Raw genomic sequence first — 16,656 nt, 5'->3', positions numbered from 1 at the left:
CACTGTCTGGCGGGGGGAGGGGCAGCAGTAGTATCGGCGAGAGCCCAGATTTGGGAGTCAGACCACCAGGTTTGACTCCTGCCTCTGTGGAACCTTAGACAGGTGGCTTTGCCTCTCTGTACCTCAGTTTCCTTACCTATTAAATGGGGTCACACCTGGATCTGAGTGACAGGGTTGCTGTGAGGATTAGAGGCGCTAATATAGGTAAGATGCCGGCACACAGGAGAGTCAGGATCAGCTGAACGACAGCCATGGTAACTGAATCCCTCTGCAGTGACTCCGTGGGATATTGTGTAGTGTGTCTGTGGAGTACCGCAGTGGGGTGGATACCGCCATGGGGTAGAGTCCTGCCGTGTGTAGCTCGGGGAGCCCTCCCCGTGCAATCTGGGGGAGCTGTTGCACCCTCACTTCCAGCTCCTCTCCTCTCTTCCTCTCCTGCAGATGTGGACGAGTGTCAGGACAACAATGGTGGCTGCCAGCAGATCTGTGTCAATGCCCTGGGCAGCTACGAGTGTCAGTGCCACAGTGGCTTCTTCCTCAGTGACAACCAGCACACCTGCATCCACCGCTCCAACGGTGAGTCCGCCACGCTGCCCACACGCCCCACCCACAGCAGCAGGCAGCCAGGGAATGGGCCTCGGCTCGGAGTCAGGCCGGGAGTTTGGTGGTGACCTGAGTGGCTGTTTTGTGCTCTGGTGCTGGTTCTGCATGGGCTCCTCCCAGTGCCTTCCCTCTGCCCGCTCACCAGGCCTGTTGGAATTTCTGGTGTTTTTATTTGGAGACAAAGCGGGGCCACACATGGTACATGTGACCAGATAAACTGTCTTCCTTTCTGGGTTGGGGGCTGGCTGTGGAGGGCCCCATCCTCCTGGTCCCCTTCCCCAAGGGGGGCTTGAGGCCCGAACTGGCTGAGGGACCTTCTCTCAGTCTCTGTGAGTCGGGCAACATCCAGGACTATGGGCTGTGTTTCACCGGGTCACCAGCCCGGGGGCAGTCTTCCTGGTCAGGAGCCTGCTGTCCCCTGGAGGCCAGGTGGATGGCAGCTGGCTGGGGCCAGACAAAGGGACCCGGAAGACTCCTGGCCAGCCTGACTGCAGAGGTAGCCTGGGGACAGCCCGGGCTGGGACAGAGTCTGGCCCCTGCTGATCCCAGCAGGCGAAGGTCCTTGGTGGGGGCCAGAGTTTGGGCCCAAAGCAGCAGGGCTGTGAGGCGGGACAGGCTGGCGAGAAGCCAGAACCTGTGTGCTCGGCGCAGAGGGGCTTCCAGACCGAGGGAGCAGCACTTGCAAAGGCAGAGACCTGTGTGCTGAGGATGAAGGCAAGGTCCGGGCCTCTGCAGGCTGGGCTGCAGCGAACGGGCTGCGGGAGGGGCAGGGGCAGGAGCTGGCCCTCCTGGGCCTGGCCGTTCTCAGTGGCCAAGGGAGTAGATGTGCAAGGAGGACAGGCCAGCTCCACGATGGGCCTGGAGGAGCCTGGCGGGCCCCCCATGAAGCTCAAAGCCTCAGCTTCCTCACCCACAAAACGGCGATGTGTGCTGATCCTACAGGGTCTTTGGGGGATCGACTGAGATCCCTGGTGTAGAGTCCCAGCGACGCTAAAGCTGAAGCTGACAGAGGCTCCACGTGACACGCAGGGGCCCTGGGCAGGATTTTTATTTGAAAGCGGTTCTTCAGAAAGAAAAAAAAACAAAAACAGTTAAAAAGTACACAGCCCAGAGTCATTAATCAGAGCTACTTTGCCGGCTCCTTAGAATCCTTAGTGTTTGTTTAGGCAGTTTCCTCAAGGACAGCACGGACCGATAATCCCTAGCAAGGCCATGTCCCCAGCAGGACAGAGGTCGGCCTCGCCGTTTCTTGGCCGCTGCTCCCACCGCCTTGTCCAGATTTCCCCGGCAGCCCACGCGGGCGGCTCAGCTTGCCCCTCATAAGACCTCCCAGCTGTGGGGCTCTGAGGTCAGGCTGCCCCAGATGAGGACCCTGGGCCCAAATCAAGTTTTATAAGAAACAGATTTATGGAGGAGAGAGTGAGGGTGGTGGGAGGGGAGTCCTGCTTCCATCAAGGAGGGGTTTATGGGGCGATCGCTCTGAGCAGGCTGTGAAGTTCCCGAGGTCGGGCGGCCTGAGCCCCTTCCTCCGCGAGGTTGTGTGGGCTGGTCCTTTGAAGAATGGCTTTCCCACGGGCAAGACCCCGGGTGAAGTGTAAGCACCAAGCACCGTTGTGCGAGGGCTGTCACAAAGCAGACCTCAGCCTCAGCCAGAGAGGTGGGGAGGACGCATGATGAGGTGGCTGTTGCGGGGTCCTGCGAGGACTCTGAGCCGAGCGCGCACAGCAGCGTGGCAAGGTGGAGACAGTATGACTTGGTGACGGGTGAGGAGGCCAGAGACTATCACGTTAGGGAACTGCCCCAGGTTACACGGTAGGAAGCTGGTAGTCAGGGTTCCAGCCAGGTCACTGGCTGTGATGCGACAAGGATGTAAGGAAAGAAACAGGGTGGAGAAATAGACAGAAACAGGCAGGCGGTAAAGGCCTCTGAGGAAGCCACACGTGAGCTGGAAGCAAATGGCTGGCACCAGTGGCCACAGGAAGGGCTGGGGAGCGTGCCAGGCAGGGAGTGTGCAAAGGCCCTGAGACGGGCATGGCCCAGGCGGGTGTGACTAGCAGACGGAGGGTGGGATGGTGGAGCACAGAGAGCCACGGGGCGGGGCCAGGCCCTGCGAGGCTGCTGTACTGAGGCTGGAGTTTGCATTTCGTGCAGAGGGCAGCCCTGGGAAGCTGGGTGAGCAGAGGTGGGGAACGATGCTGGAGGGGAGAGTGGGGGGCTCCTACGGGAACTGGGACGCTTCAGGGACTGGGCCGCTGACTGTGCAGTGGAGCCTCAAGCCCCTGCCTCGCCCACCCTAAGGCCTGGGTGGCCAGGTCCAGATTTTCACAGAAGCCAGGGATGGAGATTTAACCGGAATCCAGATGTGGGGGCTCAGCCCCAATATACATTAAGCAGCATGGGGATTAAAGAAACCTCTTCCCTCGTTAGGATCTTTGTGTGAATCTCCTAATTTTTAAATCTGAGCAATGAATCCATCTGCAAAACAGCAGACTTCCTGGATACCTCAGGAAGGACTAGTGGTAGCATTTCTGGGATTCCCACAGGCCGCATGGAAGGTCCGAAGAGACAGGTCAAGTGCACGGGATGTGGGCTGACTGCTCATTAATCCCGGGGGTGGAGATGGGCCTGGGTGACTGGACTCATTGCCTCTCTCCTGAGCCTCCGTCTGTCGTGACCATTCCTGCAACTGCTGTGGTTGTGTCTCAGCCACAGTAATGATGGTTAGCGTGCAGAATCAGGGCGGGCCCGGGCGCTAAGCCCCAGCTTGCTTTGCACCTAGTGGCTTCTGATCCCCATGGCTCCTGAGAGGGCTGATGGGTCCAGAGCTGTTTGGCAATTCAGATTCCTCGTCATCTGACTCTTCCTAAGCCCGTCAGCTCTTCAGAGCCTCCCCTGAGCAGGAGGAGCACACAGGCTGGTTTTGATTAGAGGTGGCTGGATGCATGGGAGAGGTCAGGCAGGGTCAGCCAAGGCCCCTGGCTGAGCAGTCAGGCCACAGGGCTCGGCCCTTCAGAGTGGTCCTACTTCCCAGGCGCCAGCACAAACCCTGGCCCAAAGCATGTGGCTCTGGCCAGGCTGGGGTTGGGAGCTTTAGGGTCTCGGCCGTCCTCCCTCTCCACTGGCCACGCGGCCTCTGCGTCACTCCTGCCTCTTCGGGGCTCCTGGTGTGTAAACTGGGACCAGTAAGCCCTCCCAGGGGGTGAGAGATCCTTTCGGGGAAATGCTTGAGCGGTCAGGCGAGTGGCTGCCTGAGGGTAGTGACTCACGTAAGCAGCTTCTCCAGAACTCAGGCCGTTCTCCTGTCCCGGCGCTGGGTGGGAGGGGACCCAGACCTCTTGGCATCTGTGGCTCGTCTCCCTCTGCTCAGGGCTTCCAGGCACCGGTTCTGGCCCATCACAGCCCACACTTGCCTCCTGCTCAGCCCCTGACACAGCAAACAATGCAGTCCCTCTCCGGTCCACAGCCGGGCGGCCAGGCCAGGCCAGTCCCAGGCTCCACTGCCCCTCATTGTGGTCATATGCTGGGGGCCTCTCCGGTCCCACAGTGGACAGGCCACCAAGGAGGCAGCACCTTCAAGCTGCCTCCCTCTCACATGCTGCTCTTTTCTCTGAAACTCCTGTCATGTCCATGCACTCCGTGTGGCGTGGCGTGGTGCTGGGTGGTCAGCATGGGGGCTGAGCAGCAGCCTATTCAGGTCAGAGGGAACCGGTTCTGCCTGGGGGCTGTGAAGAGGGGGCCAAGCAGCCCTGAGAGCAGGAGGCCTCTTAGGTGGCCAGCTGAGCATGGCCTGGGGCCCTTGTGGGTGTATGTGGCTGGAAACTCTGTTTTCAATGGGGTGAACCGGTGTGGCCACGCCCCAACCTCAGGGCTGCCCTCCAGCTGCTCCTCAGGGTGGGCGGGCCAGGCTGGAGGTGAGGGTCTCGGGGTGTGCAGGTTCCCCTCGCCCCTGCCTGCTGCAGACCAGGTGGGCGGGAGAATAAACAGCTCACCCACCGAGCGGGAAGATTCATGTGCTGCGGGAGAGGGCCTGTCCTGGACCTACAGCCGGAACGGCCCTCGAGGCGGGGACAATAAATCCAGCCCATTATTTTTTACGAGCCTCCCACCCCATAAACAACTCCTCTGGCTGTTGGTGAGCCAGCTCCATGCCCTTCTCCTGGCCTGGCCTCCAGCCAGCCAGGCCAGGCCGCCCCGCGGGGACCCCAGGCCTTACTTCACAAGTTAGTCATGGGGCTTCCCGCACTCTGCAGACCCTCGGCCCCCCAGCGTGTGGAGTACAGGGCAGAGGGCGAGCCCCAGGCCAAGAGGTAGTTGACCCTGGCCCCGGCTCTCTTCTCGGCCACAAGTCCTAGGGTCTCAGTTGCTTACCTGTATAATGGGACAAACAGTATTCAATATAAAACTGTTCATGAGGATTGAAAGGAGATGATACATACACAAGGTGTCCCCTGGTGACTGTTAGCTGTCGCTGGGCAGCACCATGTGCCACCCCCTGTGCCCAGACTTTGACACAAGTCACCACATCCTGAGACAACCTTGTGCCACAGCTGTTACCCCTACTTCGCAGGAGCTAAGAGTCAGAGATTTGTCCATGGTGAGTAAAGAGCACAGTCAAGACTTGAACTCTGTCTGACCGGCTCCTGAAACCAAAGCCACTGAACAAGCAAAGGGATGGAAGGGCAGGAGCAGGGGTTGCCGAGCAGCCGGGAGCCCCTGTCGCATCCCATCTCCAGATGACAGCCAGAGCCACTGTTGTGGACATGCTGGCCCTGACACCCCACTCAGGACCTTCCACGGCTCCTCCCCACGCTGTGCACATGGGCACATCACAACACACCGTCTCTCCTGCCTGGAGCACTGCCTTCCCCGCCTTCCCCAGCCCCCACTGCCTCTGTTCTCCCACTTCCCGACAGCTCCTCACCCTTCAAGCCCAGCGCGCCTGCCCCTCCTCTGTGAAGCCCTCTCTGCCTCGGGCAGGCACCGCGTGGCTCGGAGGGACTCGCCCTCTTGTGGGGACTGGTGTGCCAGCTCCTGAGATGGGCGCACGTATGTCTCACGGCCAGCACAGGGCGGAGCAGAGGAGGCTGCCAAATGGAAGCAAGAAGGGCATGGGCTCCTCGAAGCGCCCGGAAGACGATCCCAGGCTGCAGGGGGGCCGAGGTCTGGCTGGGCGCCCGGCCTGGGCTCGCTCCGCTGCTGCGTGCAGCCTGAGGTCAGCTGAGACCTCGCCCGCAGTGGCACCCACATGTGTCCCAAGTTCAGAGACTGCCCGGCTCACGCTCCCTGCCTCTGCGTGTGCTGCTCCCTCTTCCGGAGCACCTCCCTCCCTGCGGACTCCTGTTCCCAGGCCCACCCCAGTGCTGACCCATTATACCACCCGTGTGTTTACCTAGTGAGGGGACAGCTGGCAGTCTGCCCAGTGGGAAGATGTGGCCGGAGTCCTATACGTTCCCAGGCAGGGCTGTGCCTGCCCTCGATACGCGCTTTGGGGAAGGGAAAGGTTCTCAACGTTTATTGATGCCTGCGTGTCCAGGCCCTTGGCACCCTTTCATCCCCCAAGGCCCCTGGGAAGTCACAGTGGCCACCCCTTTGTGTGTACGAGGGAGCGCGGTGTAGGGCGGGCACCAGGAACAGCTAGTTTGGGATGGAGCCAGGAGCCACCGTGCTCCTGTCCACAGCACGGGATGGGCGTCGGAGCAGAGGCACCAGCCTGGGCCGGGGGAACTGCTCGTGTCCTTCGAGACTGTCCCGCTTGCGGCCCGGGTTCTCATTGCCGCCTCCTCCTGGTCCCAGGGGTGTCTGTGGGAATGCTCTCGAGGCCCCCACGTTGGGCCCTCCTCTAGTCACCTGTGGGAGGGAGAAACAGACTTGTCCCTGGTCACGGGCAGGCCGACTTCCCCCACGGCTTCATTCAGGGTCCCTGTGAAGGGGCAGATAGGGTTGCCAGACAAATACAGGACACCCATTTAAACTTGGGTTTCAGATAATAAATCCTCTTTCAGTATAAGTATGACCAAGGCAGCATTCCGGACATGTTTATATTCAGGAAGTACCTGCTGTTGACCTGAAACCCAGCTTTACCCAGGCTTCCTATGTTTTATTGCTGGATCTGACAGCCCTTGTAGAGGGAAGGAGTGAAAACTCAGAGGCCAGCACGTCTGGCCGGCCTCTGTGTCCCAGCCACCTGGGCCTCGAGGTGTGGACGTGCTCCTGGTGCCGCCTAGTGACCAGCCAGGGAAGTTCAGGGTGGAAGGGAGGGGAGGTTAGCCCTGGGAGGGGATGGAGGAGTCGGAGGGGCGTGGGTCCAGGGCGAGGTGAGGCTCTGTGGGGACCAGCACAGAGTAGGCCAGTGCAGAGCGAGGGGACTGGGCACCCGCTGTGTCACGAGGTGGCTGTCGGAGGGCCCTGAGCTGGAGCCATCGCCTCTTTACACCCTTTAATGCTCTTTCTCCTCTTCCGGGGAGGAAACTGAGCAGGTTCCAAGGCCACACATGTTACACGGCCGGATGGGGATGTGAGGCAGCGCTGGTGGCACCTTCCATGGCATCTCCACGCTCGCCTGCCCAGACTGCGTGTGGTCCTCGGCTGTCGGACAGGCTCCCTCCCTCCTCATGGAGGCCGCTTTCCAGGGCTCCCGGGCCCAGGACTAGGCAAGGCACCAGGGTAGGAGCCATGTGTCCATCCCTGTTTTCGGAGAAGGCAGGCCAGTCCACGCCCCCTGCTGTCATCTGGGACGTCAGGAGCCAGCCACGTCTCAGCTCTCCCCACCTCCGTCTGTCATGTACACCGTGCCTGTCCACCAGTGAGCGGCCGTGGCGGTGGACTTGGTCGCATCTGAAATGCACCCCTGGCGAGGAGGAGGAGCAGAGCAGAGGCCCCTTGAGGGCCACTGAGGCAGCCGAGTGAGCATTTGGCCAGGGGGCTGGGACCCCTTTGGGCCTGCTGTTGGAGTGGCTGGGGGTTGGGGGGAGACCTCTCTGAGCCTCAGCATCAGCACCTGTCAGGGACCTGCTGATGCCACCTGGCACTCAGTCATGAGGATGGTCAGTTCGGGATGTTTGCAGAGCCTGGCCCAGGTCCTGGCGCGGAAGAGCTCTGGGTGAGAGGAAGCCCACTGTCCCAGTCGCTCCCTTTTCCCAGGCGGGGCTGCCCCTAGGGATGCAACTGGGGTGGGCGGGGCTCATGGTCGGCTGGGGGTGTCATCTGGGGCAGTCAGCTGCTGGCACCCCAGCCAGGCCTGGAATTTCCCGGAGGATGTAATTTGGGGCGCAGGGTGGGAACAGAGACCTGTTTCTGCGAAAGCCCAGGCATCCTAATGTGAGGCCGTCGGAGCACCGTCCAGGTGCAGATGCTGCCAGAGTGCAGGAGGGGACGGAGGCAGATCCGCGCCGGCGGGCAGCCAGGGCCTGGGCCTGGGCCTAGATAGACGCTCCCTGCAGCCTGATTGCCTGGAAGCCCGGGCTGGGCTCCTAGTCCGACCTAGGGACTTGCAGGAAGGGTGGAAACAAGGAGGGCCTCCTAGAAGAGGTGACACCCAAGCAGAATATCAAATAACCAGTAGGAAGCTGCCATTCGAAGGAGGGGGGCTGCCCAGGCAAGAGGAAATAGATTTCCAAAGGCACCAGGTGAGGAGGAGGGCAGGCTGAGCAGGCCACAGGAGCGCGTCCCTGTTGTCAGGGCCACAGCAGGCGTGGGGACAGGAGGACCTCGAGTGCCACACTGAGAACTTCACCCAACGCGGTGCGCCCTGGGTGGGGCAGGGCACACAGAAAGCTTCTTAGCAGTGGAAAGACAGTCTGTTTATATTCTAGAAAGTTCCCTCTGCAGCTGGAGAAGGGCAGGCCTTCAAGTCAGAGGAGCAGGGGTCTGGTTTGGTTCTACCCCGTCCTGCTCAGGGGACCAGGGGCACATCGCTAAGGTGCTCTGCACTGCTCTGTACAGCGAGGATGAAGCTGCCTCGCTTGCAGGGTGGTCTGCGAGGTCGGTGTTCTCTGTGCCAGGCCTGGGCTGGGCTGGGTGCTCGAGAATGAACAGGCATGCCCCAGCCCTCAGCAAGCTTGTGGGGGGGTTCCGGGGGCACCGACAGGTCACCCTCTAACTCAGGGAGGGCCGGGCGAGGAACTAGGTACTTCAGAGAAGCAGGCGTTGGAGATGGGCTTGGGGAGACTGAATGTGGACATGTGGACGGAGCCAGGCAGGCCAGGGGCTGGGTCATCCCAGGGCTCCCATCACCGCGGAAAGTCCACGCAGAGATGGGGCAGCGGGGCTTCCCTGCCCCTCCCCCGCACGAATGGTCCATCACCTCCTTGGGAGCACAGGCCCCACCCACTGTCCTACTCAGCGTCCCTGGGGAAGTTGCCAAGCCTTTCCTCACCTACTCTCCTCTCTCCTCACCTGCAGAGTGGGGGTATCGGCACCTCCTGTGCAGAGTGCTCCTGGGGCTTAAAGGAGATCACTGTGCTCAGCCTGCAGCCCAGAGCCGCCCCATCTGCCTTCCTTCAGGTCCCCCCAGATCCGCCCCTCACCGCACCTCACCTCAGTTTTGACCTCTCTCTGGCGGCTCTGGGAGAAGGTGATGTCATCGTCATCTCCCACCAGGCCCGTCCCCGTGCTGTTCCTGCACCTTTACCGAGGCGGGACCTTTCCGGCGCTCTCCACTCCCCCCACAGCATGCGGGGGTGTTTGTTTTCCTGCGTAGCCTAGGCAGCTTGCTGACGGGCCATTCCTGCCACCCCCACGGCCGCAGCCTCTTTCTGGGCTGCCTAGTTTTCTATCGATGAGGTGGGAGTTGGGGAGGCGGGGGCAGAGCAAGGTGATTGTTCTTTCCTCCCTGCTCTGCTGTTCCCACTTGCCTTCCCTTCCCGGATGTGTAAAGGACATGGATACAGAAAGTGATGTTATTGATGAAGTCGCCATAGCAACGACCCTTGGGAGGCACACATTCCAGCTTTGTTATGCTGGGGGCAGTGAGAGAGACTGCTCCTCATGCAGACTGGGCGCGCCCCCGCCGCCCTGCTTAGACGCATCTGTGAACTTGGCTTTGCAGAACGCCACGTACACACTGGTTAGGGGCAGGCAGATCCTGCCGCCATTGAACTCTGTGCACACTCTGGTGGAGTATCCGAAATGATGGAAGGCTCGGGGACAAATCGGCCCCGATGGGGAAGGCAGCCGAGGCCTGTCACAGCCACAGGAGGAAGCACTGGGCACTCAGGAGAGGACGGCGCTGCCCGGGCCATGGCTCTGCCTCTCACACATGTGGCCCTGGCACATCTCTCTCCCACCCTCATCCAACCTCCATGTGCTTGTTTGTGAAAGGGCCATGGCAGTAGCCACTCCACAGCTTATGGTGAGGGTTAGGTTAACCTGAGTATAGTCAGAGCCCAAGTCCCCGTATCACATCTGGAAACCTCACAGAAAGGGGCTCTGAAATGTGTCCTAAATCCAGCCTCCTCTGGTCCCCACCCCTCCAGGCTCCTTCACCTCTTCAAGGTGATACCCAGAGCCTCCACCTGCTGCTGGCCTGCAGTCGTGCCCTGCTTCCCCACGGCGTCCAGAGATCTGGCCCGATTTACAATTCTTCCCGCTCCCCCTGCCCAGGAGGAGTCCCTCCAGTCCTTACCTGCACCCTGAGCAGCCTCCCTGGCCAGAGAGAGGAGTGCACATGTGTGAGCGCCCGGAGGCAGGTCCTGTGACTCCACGTTCACAGGTGGAAATTAAAGCTCAGGTGGCGTGATTGCCTGGGGCTGCAGCAGCTGGCAGAGTCTGAACTGGGACAGAGCATCTGTCTCCTGGCTCCCCGCCCCATCCCGGGCACCAGCGAGACACTCGGTCCAAGTTTGCAGGACATAATTGGATTTGGATGGGTTGGATCAAATTAGATTTGACCTGGCAGGCAGCCCGCCAGGCTGGCACTGGGCCCGGAAGACCGGATTTCTGGGAAGGACTCTGAAATTGTATCTGGCCAGGGCGGCTCACATGACCATCTCCTCGGGAAGCAGGTGCCTGTGGAAGCGCTCAGGCCCATGGCAAGTCCCCTAATAAATTCTGGGAACTCCTCACAAATCACTAGGAAGATAAACATCACCTGGGGTCAACGGAAGTGGGTCCGAGCCACTCCAGGCAGTCAGGAAGGGAGATCAAGTTGTCTGGAGGGGAAGGGGGCAGGAACTGGGGTGACTGAGGAGGGCAGACCGTGTTCTCGCCATCATACCAGTGCCCTCAGCGCTGACTGGGCAGGTTGCAGAGGCCGGGCCTCCGGGGACATGAAACGGGTGGTCCCTGCCCCCGAAACCTGTGGGCAGCCCAGCTGCATACTCAACGAGACACTTGGGCAGGAGGGTGAGGGGAAGGGGGCTTCAGAGTCCGAGGCCCGGGTTCAGGGCCTCGTGGTGCCTTTAGCACACCGTGAGCCTTTGGGACGGGCAGCTTATCACAGTTCCCTGTCTCTCAAGGGGGTGCTTGTCTTTATAGGGGTGCACATGGAGCTGGAGGCCAGCGCCTGGTTGAGCAGGGCTTTGCACTTGGGGTTGAGGGTTCTGGGGGTCCTGTCCCAGGTACATGTGGAGGCCCCTCTGGCAACTGATGGGGCTGGTGTGGTTCAGGGCATGGCCGTGAGGCTGGCGAGGACGAGGCTGGGCGGTCCCGTGGGTGGCCTTGTGCAAAGATTCAGTGTGAGAGGTGGGTGAGCGGGACTGACGGTGCCCAGGGGGACACCTGAGGCTGGTCAGGCCAGGTGAGCTGGGCTCTGCCTGCCTCATAGGAGCAGATGGCATTTCTGTGCAACTGCAAAGTGCCGCACACACTGGTTTAATGCCACCTACGCCCGCTTTAGTGGGGACATGTCTAAAGCCCTGACCTGAAAGCCGCTTCAGAGACCACAAGCGGCTCCCTGTGGGTCCCTCACTGCCAGTTACGGTGCGGCTCTCGGAGCGAGGCCTGGCTCCAGACCTGGGCACCGTGTCCTTGGTTTGTCCCCAGAGGCCCTCTCTCTGGATGGCTCCGTACACTCCATGTGATCATGATGTTTCATGGGCTGTCTCTTTTCAGCCTGAAATTTTCTCTCTCTCTCTCCCCTGATCCCCAACCCCTCTCTTGTCTGTCTCTTCCCAGAGGGTATGAACTGCATGAACAAAGACCATGGCTGTGCCCACATCTGCCGGGAGACACCCAAAGGTGGGGTGGCCTGCGACTGCAGGCCCGGCTTTGACCTTGCCCAAAACCAGAAGGACTGCACACGTAGGTAGATGGAGGCAATTGGGTCTGACATCCCCACTCGTCTCCTGTCGTTGCTTTGTGGGGGGGTCTGTCCAGTCCACTGGACGTGGCCCAGGGAGGGCTCTCAGCCCCTGGGGGAGGAGAAGGCAGGGCCCCTGAAGTGGTCTGGGGGGCATGAGGGACGGGGCCATGTTTTCCCACCTGGCATAACACCACCCACACAGCCCGAGCTGGGCCGGGTCTTCCATAGGGCCCTGCACGGTGGCCCTGTCAGTGTCTCCTATACCCCCCTCCTCTCCCCTTGGCCCCAGAGACCCACCACCCTGAGCTCTCACTCTTCGGCGGGAATGGAAGGCAAGGCACAGGGGTCTACAAGCCTGGGTTCTAGCGGGCAGCCCTCAGTGGCGGGATGATAGAGAGCAGGAGAGGAGCTTGGTTCTGGAGGGTCCCAGCCCAGGCTGCGACCTTATTCCAGGATCTAAGATCAGAACTCACAGTCCCCCTGCAAGGCCCATGTAAACGGTGCCACACTAGGAGACCTGGGTGAGTGAGGCCTCTGGCAAAGGGGCCGTTTCAGTACAGCTCGGAGGTCAGCCTGCGGGGCTCGAGTGAAATGCAGCCTTTAATGGGGTCCCCCAGCTCCCCAGGAGGAGTGGGAGCCAGCACCGAAGTAGGACAGTGCCCAACACACTCAGCTAGTCCTCAAAGCCTGTCCCAGTGCAGCCCCATCAGCTGCGTGGGGCGGTGGGAGGAGGCCTCTGCTCACTGGGCAGCTGACCCCCAGACTCTGTAATGTTTGCCTGGGTGTGCAGAGAGTGGGGGGCACTGGTGGAGCATGCCCAGTTCTGGCGCAGGCCGGTGCTCCACACCAGGCCCCTTCCTGATGCAGGACGTGGTATGGAGGAGCCCAAATCCAGCTCCCCATAGGGAAGTGGCCCATCTTGGCCATGGCAGTGGGGGCCTGAGGCCAACCAGCTCCTAAGGAAATGGCCTCGATTTCCACCTTCATCTGCGGAGAGGACAGCGGCCCTTGTGGTCACCATCCTCCGTCACTGTGATTCTCGCAGGGTCATCCACTCTCCCTCGGGTGCCAGCCACGCCTCTCCCAGCTCATGCTCTCCTGCAGCAGTGCCCAAGGTCTGGGGACCGGCGTGCATTAGGCACAGTCCCTGTCTCCAAGGGCTCGCCCTCCAGCCCCACTCGTGGTTCAGCCATTGCTCAAGGTGAAGACACTTCCTTCTGCCACGGTGTGGTCCGAGGAGTGGACGAGCCTCCTCTTCCCCGGTCTCTCCTGTGGGGTCCGAGATAAACACTGTGGTCGCCAAGGGCAGGCACTGGCCCTGTGCCCGCTCCAGCCCAGGCCTCTGGCCAGGCCTCCTGTCCCTACACCAGAGACATTCCTTTAGCTGCAGAGCAACCTGCTGCCGCCTGGCAACCTCAGACCCAAAGCTGAGTAACTCCAGCCGTTTGGTCCTCCCGCCGGTGACCCGGCTTCCGCAGGACCAAGGCCCGGGCGGCACACGTGGAGCCGGCAGCTGCTGGCAGGCTGGGCCGGAGGAAAGCACCTTCCTGCGTGAGAGACGCCCGCTCTGGCCAAACCCTGAGCCAGCTGCCAGAGGGAGAGCTGCCAGCCGCGGAGATGGACAAGTGCTGCAAGGGGACACCTTACGCAGAGAGCAGCTCCTGGTGGCCGCCTGGTCAGTGTCAGGGAAAGCAGGGCCCTGGGTGTGGCTAGGACTCTCGGCCTCGCCCAGCAGAGAAGAGCCCAGCCCTTGCCCAGAGCATTTGCAGGTGGAAGAAACATCAGTCCCCGCTCCCTGCTCAGACGGCTGTCCACCCAGGCAGCTCTGGACTCCTCTGTGTGGCTACGATGGCAGGTTAGAGTCAAGTTAGCGATGACCTTGAGGTCACTCAAGGTCCAGGAAATTCTAGCTCTGGAATCGGGTTGGGAGGTGAGGCCCGGCCCAGCCTCCACGGACCAGCAGGACCACAGGGGCCCTGCACCCCTCCAGAGCCCAGGACCCACTCCGGGGCTAAGGGAGGATTCCCCGTTCTTCTCGGTCTTCCCAGACTCCAGGCTCGGGTGCTGACTTCCGTGTAAGCTGTAGGCTCTCCAGGTGCTCACAAGCTCGGCCTGAGGTCCTGTGTGGAAGGAGCGAGGGGCCCTGAGTGTGGCCCTCCCTTGAGTGGCCTCAGGCCGTGTCCTCACTTCCAGGGCGTAGCTCACGGCCTGGCACCCAGAGCTGGGGAAGAAGGAACCGCAGTGGCTGAGTGCCCGCTCCCGGCTCCACCGCCCACTCTGCAACGGGCCTTTTTCGGTCTGAAAAGGCATTAGGTTCTCACCCAAGGCCAGGCTCCACGGGATCTCCCTCCCCTGGGATCCACGCTAAGCCACCACCGCTGGAACCCTGGGCCGGAGATGAGCTGTTTCAGGGATGGGAGAGGCCGACTCCGCGCCGCCAGGCTCCTGTGGAGAAGGGGCCTGCGGACTGTGCTCGAAGCCCCAGCTGAGCTGAAGCAGCTCTGCGGGTCTGAAGGGTCACCCTGGAAGTGGGTGCCTCCTTCAGGTGGACCTCAGCTCCCTGCAGAAGAGGCGGCCTGGCCTGCTGGGACCTCTGGTCTCTACAACAGCCTCTGGGACGCTGACAGGTGCCATCACTCGGGACGGGTGCCTGCGGAGGCTCCGTGCACTCGTGGGGAAAGGGCCGGCCTGGAACGGGGCTCCTCCACCGGGGCCTCGCCACCCCACGACCCCCCTAAACCTGCGCTGCTCACGGGTCACCCGACGGAGGTCATTTATTCAGACTGCCAATTCGGAATGTTTAGCCCCTCTGACCGTGGTTGGTCTGAGATTAACTTTGGCATATTTGGTCTTCATTAGGGTTTTGCCAAGGGAATTAAAAGTGTAGATAAAATTCTGGACGAGTGGCTAAGGATCCAAGAAGAGGCGCTGTCCTCGGGGCCTGGCGTGGCGGCGACAGGCACCTGCGGTCTGGCTGCAGAGTAGAGCAGGGGTGGCAGCCCTTCCGGCCCGGAAAGGGACAGCAGCGTGTTCCCTGTAAATAAACCTGTTTGTCATCTTCCCTACACAGACTGGCTCCTTTCTGTTCGGCCCCTTTTCAGCCGCCCCAGGTCGCTGGAACATTCTAAGATTCTGGCTGGAAAATACCAGCCCCTCCAGGCCCTGGGCATTGCAGACTGTGTAACATGTTCAAGTCAAGGTCATTTCAAAATGCACCAAGGGACACTAACTGGCATACATTCTGTCCATTTGGACATGGCCTGGGGGCACCGGGGCTGTGAGGGGGTGGGATTTGAGATGCTGCTGGGACTTGGAGAGAATAGGCACCCAGGGGACACCCTCCACACGCCCAGAGCATAAGCCGAGGAAAGAAAGCTCTCAGGAACCAAGGGATGAGTGTCCCCTCACCCCGTGTGAACCCCCCCCCCCACTTCAGACTGTGCCTGGGTTACAGACATGTGCCCCATCGAGTCGGGCTCAAGTGTCTGGTGGCCCAGGATCAAGTTGTCTGGCTTCTCCCTTCTTTACCTCACACTGTCTGAGTGCATCGGCTGTGTGCCCCTCTGCCCAAAGCCCAGGTCACCCACGACCCACCCAGTGACCTCTGGGGAATGAGCAGTTCCACCCACGACCTCGAGGGCTGAGGTCAGGAGCGGTCTCATGTCCTCTCCCCCTCCCCCTCCCACCCCTTAAAAGGAACCACCAACACTGAGAAACTAACCGTTCTTGTCGTTCTGTTTATACATACGTCTCTACACTCTGGGCCTAACTAGTGACCTGTAACTATGGAAACGGAGGCTGCCAGCACAGCTGTGAGGACACAGACACAGGCCCCATGTGTGGCTGCCACCAGAAGTATGCCCTCCACTCGGACGGTCGGACATGCATCGGTAAGTAGGCGCCTTTGCCGCGCTGGCACCCCTGCACCCCCTGCCCCCCACGGAAGGCGCCGTGCGGCCCTGACGTCAGCCAGCACCCCCTTGTCCCCATTTCCAAGAAAGGAAGCTTAAGGGAAGCCAGGAAAAGTGTGCCCCACGGAGCTGAGGGGAAGCCGCCTGCGGAGGCGCCCAGGGCGCTCAGCCCCAGGACCGGGCGCCTCTGCTGGGGGTCACGCTGGGCGCTCTGCAGGTCCTCCTCCTCGGGGAGCGGCCCTAGGAGGTGGTCTGCGGGGAGGAAGGCGTGTGCCCAGGGTGGCAGCTCCGGTCTGAGCACAGGCTTCCCTCCCTCCCTCCTGTGGAGACACGCAGGCTCAGCAGCCTCCTCACAGCCCCGTCTCAGCTGCGTCTTCACTCAGAGCTCCCCTTGGCCAGGGCACCGCTGGTGTTTCTACTGCTGCCCCGTCCCCAGCTCATGGGAGCTCTGGCCCAACTCCCTCGCCCACCTGTCGAGGCCCTTCTCCGTGATGCCCCTCCCGTCACCTCCCGGCTGCAGGGAGTCTCCATGGGAGGCTGGGTCACCCCCCTCCTGGCCCTGAGCTCCCAGGGAGCTGGAGTATTGGGAGCACTGGTGCCCTAATCTCTAGGAGTTCCTGCCCCGCTCAAAAATGAGAGGAACTCTTTTAACTGAGAAAACGGAATGTCCATCCGCCTTTGTTCTCTTTCTTTCTCTTCAGTGTTGGTGACCTTTAGAAGCCCACAAGTCAGTTACCGTGGTTATATTTTTGTTTTTTAAAAACGCCCCATTTCGTATGATCTGACCGGGAAGATATTTCTTAAGGGACTTTCAAGTAACAAAAATAGGGGGTGGCAAGCAGGCAAAGCCATGCGCCCAGAGGTTGCTGTCCCCTGTGACTCTGATCCCTGGTATCTGAGAGG

At 61.0% G+C, this 16,656-nt stretch overlaps 1 protein-coding gene across 1 annotated transcript in view; it reads left to right on the top strand.

Moving 5' to 3' along the window:
• The window catches only part of SCUBE1 (signal peptide, CUB domain, EGF-like 1), a 116,786-nt gene that overhangs the window by 64,193 nt on the left and 35,937 nt on the right, over positions 1-16,656 (top strand). Inside the window, exons 4-6 of the mRNA XM_005860671.2 lie at positions 442-576; positions 11,716-11,841; positions 15,616-15,732. Coding sequence (XP_005860733.1) covers positions 442-576; positions 11,716-11,841; positions 15,616-15,732 — 378 coding nt within the window. The remainder of the gene's footprint in view (positions 1-441; positions 577-11,715; positions 11,842-15,615; positions 15,733-16,656) is intronic.

This window comes from Myotis brandtii, unplaced genomic scaffold (assembly GCF_000412655.1).
Source record: "Myotis brandtii unplaced genomic scaffold, ASM41265v1 scaffold138, whole genome shotgun sequence".
NCBI lineage: Eukaryota > Metazoa > Chordata > Mammalia > Chiroptera > Vespertilionidae > Myotis > Myotis brandtii.
Note: the sequence above shows the minus strand (reverse complement) of the source record. Positions and strands in the feature narration are given on the sequence as shown.